The sequence below is a fragment of the Apis dorsata genome, unplaced genomic scaffold, assembly GCF_000469605.1.
Source record: "Apis dorsata unplaced genomic scaffold, Apis dorsata 1.3 scaffold_52, whole genome shotgun sequence".
NCBI classification, from domain to species: Eukaryota; Metazoa; Arthropoda; class Insecta; order Hymenoptera; family Apidae; genus Apis; species Apis dorsata.
In genome coordinates this window covers 1,460,552-1,465,011 of record NW_006263353.1, presented here as the reverse complement: position 1 = coordinate 1,465,011, position 4,460 = coordinate 1,460,552, and the positions used below count along the sequence as shown (strand labels likewise).

The 4,460-nt window shown below is 27.9% G+C and overlaps 1 protein-coding gene across 5 annotated transcripts in view; it reads left to right on the top strand.

The window, feature by feature from the left end:
- The window catches only part of LOC102681143 (MICOS complex subunit Mic60), a 58,149-nt gene extending 56,836 nt beyond the window's left edge, over positions 1–1,313 (top strand). For 4 of the 5 annotated variants that reach the window (XM_006609196.2, XM_006609194.2, XM_006609195.2 and 1 more), the window contains one exon: positions 216–1,024. In XM_006609196.2, the coding sequence (XP_006609259.1) occupies positions 216–527 (312 nt within the window). In that variant the 3' untranslated portion in view covers positions 528–1,024. Of the gene's footprint in view, positions 1–215 lie in introns of all 5 variants that reach the window. The other variant, XM_006609192.2, reaches the window with a different exon arrangement.
- The last annotated feature ends 3,147 nt before the right edge of the window (positions 1,314–4,460 follow it).

Genomic DNA, 4,460 nt, shown 5'->3' with positions numbered 1-4,460 from the left:
AAAAAAATTCGAAACAAAACAAAGCAAAAAAAAAAAAAAAACTCCAAAGAAAAACGATCGAAAGGTTGCTTAAAGTAACCATAATATAAATAGATTATACGAAACGTATATAAATATAAATATAAAAATATATATATATATTTAAAAAAATAAGAAAAAATTAAAAAAAGGGAAACGCCGACAATGGAGAACGTTCCTTTCGTTGTTGTTCGAAGTGTTCCAGCAAACAGCGCCTGCAACAGACCGTGGATCGACGATCTTGGCGAAGAAGGAGAAGAAAACTCGTTAGGAAACGGCGGCGAATCGCTGAAAGAGCCCGAAGACTGAGGAAACGAGGAGCAAGATGGACGTACAAGAGCATCCGGTCCGCTGTCAATCGTGTACTCGGTTGGATTATGTGGAAAAATGGGAGAGGGACAGATAGAAGCGAGGGACAGGTTAGGTTCGAGGTCTTTTTGCGGTCAATTACGAATTCGAGCGAGGATAAAGGAAAAATGATTCTTCTCGTGCAGAGAGATAAGTCTTAATGCGATTGGAAATTTGTATTTCGGAAAATGTAATTTTTCCCCTTCTTTTTTTCCGTATATCAATTTTATCGAAAAAGATCGTGTTCACGTAATAGAAGTGAAAGAATCTTGTATCGTAGGAATATTTTACAAAAGATCGTAAAAAAAAAAAAAAAAAAAAAGAAATATGGCGAAAAGATCGTAAAATGTTTTTACGAATGATCGTAAAGAAGATGGGGCGTATTTTATTGCAGGCATTTTCTTGTATATCGATGTCAAGATTAAAAGAGTATTATCTATTGTTATTATTATTATTATCCCGATATTTCGTAATAGAAAATATCGAAATGTTCATATATATGTTCATAAGAATTATAAGTGTGAGATTTAGGTTATAAGAATTTCGAGTTGTGAACATTTCGAATGAACAAGCGGAAGAGAAGAATTAGGAAGATAAGTTGCTGTTTCCTGTGAAACATTTCCTCTAAAAAAAAAAAAAAAAAATATGAAGGAATTATTCTAAAAAAAATCGAAAGAAGTTATAAAATAGAAAAAAAGGAAAAAAAGAAGTAATAATAAATAAATAAAATAACAATATTTGGGGATGTAGAAGATTTTTCAAGGCAAGATCGTTTTTATTAATCTGGAATTTGTCGCGCAGAGACAGTGCCATCTGGAAGCGGACAAGTGGAAGCTCTGACGAGCTAACCTAAAATTCTGGCGCTGTTAGTTTCAGGCAGTATTGTTGATTTTCTGTTTTATTATATCTAAAATGAACAAAACAAAGCTTTATAAATAATATTTAAAAATATATACATATATATATATACATAATTTCCCTTTCCTGTAAAAGTATTATTATGTAAAGAGAAAAAGGGAGAAAGTTTGATGTATAAATTACTTGCGATTTTATCGATTCTTTATTTTATTATCATTTAAATAAATTATACAATATGTATAATGTAAAAATATAAATATTTTATTTAAATATAATATAATAATGTATGCAATATATGAAGTAAAATTACCATGGTTTTTTAATTGATCAAATAACTTTAAAAATTACTTTTTCACAGCATATGTTTGCATCTTGTTAATAAACAATAATAATAATTCTTCGTTATCATTCATCATCACAGGAAGTGGCAACCAATTTTCCATAATATTTTCCTGTATGTGTAACTAACAATTAATCTAGATAACTGAAGATAACTCAATTTCTTAATTTACACGCGATTCGAAAGTGAAGAAAAAAATTCCAATCGAAATGATAGATACCATCTTTGGGTCATCTAGAAAGCTTTGACAGGTATGGAAGACGCGAGTTGGACGAGTAAAATTCGCCACTATATAGTAAAAATAATATAATAAATGTTTCGATGCCGTCTCATCAATTTCTTACTCTGGATCAAATAAAGGAAGAGCACTAAACGAAATGAATCCATCTAATCCCTAACATGGGACAATTTTTCTTCCTCAAACTTCAAAGGAACTAGATGACTCTTTGGATACGAGTCATTAACGAGGTTCGTTGAAGAGATTTCTCCTCTTTCTGTCTCATTTCCCTCTTTTTTTTGTTTTTTTTTTTTTTTTTTTTTTTTTTTTTTTGTTTTTTTTTTTTTTTTTTTTTTTTTTTTTGTTTTTTTTTTTTTTTTTTTTTTTTTTTTTGTTTTTTTTTTTTTTGTTTTGTTTTCATAGAATACTCGAGAAGACTCGTGCGTCGTGTTCCAGAAGTGGAAAATTAAAAAGAAAAAAAAAACGTTTCTTCCGTGTCCTTCCACTCCACCATTGAAATATTTAGACCGAAGAGTTAAATAGCTTAGCACAATGAGCTAAATAAAGCTTCTGTTTTTTTCTTCTTTTCGTAGAAAAAGAATGAAATGGTCCATAGATTTTTAACGAGAACATTGAGATACAGAGAGTGAAATCGTACGTGTTAGGGGATGGATTAAACGGCGGAAGAAAATGGCGCCGAATTACGTGCTGTAAATAGTGTATTCACCTTTGTAGTTAATTCATCTCGATTTCAAGCCACTAATCGAGATGAATATCTTGATACGAGCAATAAATAATATTATTGCTTTTTTGTGTTCTTGGTTTATTGTAGATTTTAGAATTCTTCGATGTCCTATCCTTTTTCTTTTTCTTTTTTTTTTTTTTTTTCTATCTTTTTTATATGTATCAGGGGATGATAAAAAAGAGTTAAGTTGAGTACAGTTAAAAAATTTCTAAAAATAAAAGAAGGAGATGAAAAATGATTATTAATTATTATTTTATTAAAGCATATTTTTTTTTTTAATATATAAGGATAAAAGATATTAAAAGTAGTTGAAAATTTCTAAAATTGGAAGGAAAATAATTACAATTTATTATTTTCTTGAGATGAATATTACAAAAAACATTTTTTTTTCTTTTTTATATGTAGATATATATTATTTTTGATTGATTCTTGTATTAATATTGTATTTCTAGATTAACAAAATTAACAAAAAAATCCCTTCTACTATTTATCACTTGTTATTAACCTCAATTATCCTTAAATCATTCCAAATTAATTAAAAAATAAATAAATGAATAATCTAGTATCTTTCATGGAAAATTTTTTAAAACAAGTAAGATTACAGTTTGGATAATTTTATAAAATCTATATTCTAATAAAAATGATTGAATTGTTATTTTGCAATGTTTTTCTTTTAATCTATATTTTATTCTACAACTTTTGTGAAATTTTATTTTACTTGGTATCGAATATTTATATATTAAATATAGTATTGAACATTATATTATAAAATCATATAAAGCTACATTTAAATTTTTTATTTTTATAAATTTTATTATAATCTCTACTTTCCACGATATTGGCCATCGACAACAAATTAATATTCTAAAGAAATTCAAATAAGCGTTGCCATCTTATAAATTAAATGATGAATAACAAATTTATTCAAGATTGAATAAATTTAAAGAATTGAAATAATAATTACTATTATAAATTCATCTTTATTTCAATTTTATTACAACTTTTTGCAAGTTCATAAACTATTATAGTATAAATTATATCTTTAATGAACCATACCTTACAGGAGTAATGGGATTTAATCGTGCATCGATCAGAATATGAAACAGGTTCATCAAAGTTCTACATAAACTCAGAATAATAGAAATCGATTTTCGTTGTTCCCTATATATAATTCTCTATAATTCACCTCTTGACTCGATTCAAACTTGACCAAGTTTGATCCTTCGAATCGATTTTCTTAATTCCACAAGTCTTATATAACATCATTGAGAATATGAATCATAGCGTGGATTAAGGATGAATTATAATAGCGACAGTTCTATATCAGAATTCGGTTCTCCTAACTTTACTTACTAATTAAATATTAACAGAATTGGATGGATATGGATTATTGAATATAAACTGTTTAACATAAATAATTAATTATTCTATTTTTAAACTATTTGCTTTCTATTATCAAATTTTTACGTTTTAACAATAAAATTTTATAAAGTAAAAGAAAAATTCATAATCAGATTGGATCATGTATGACATATAGAAGAATTAAATTTCTTTCAGTTACCAAAAATCTAAATATGAACAAAATAAAAAAGTCTCTCGACCGGAAGTGGCTATTTCTCGAATCCTCCTCGCAGCAAAGTAAAATTTAAAATCTAAATCGCCACGTGTCAATCAACGAAACGCATTCCATTAATATTTCTTTTCCCCTTTAATTCGAACTAAGCTCATTTTTTAGAAAAAGGCAGAGGAGGGTTCGCAGAATATAGAATTGCAAAGAGGGATGATATCTCGACATGAAAAAGGCGGTGTCCAATCGCCCCAACACACGAGTAGATCAAAATAATAGGTTGGTAATCTCGGCCCAAGATGGATTCCAATCGTCGGATACATTGTCCATGGATAATTATTAGGAGTCGAAATGGGCCTCCTGGGAT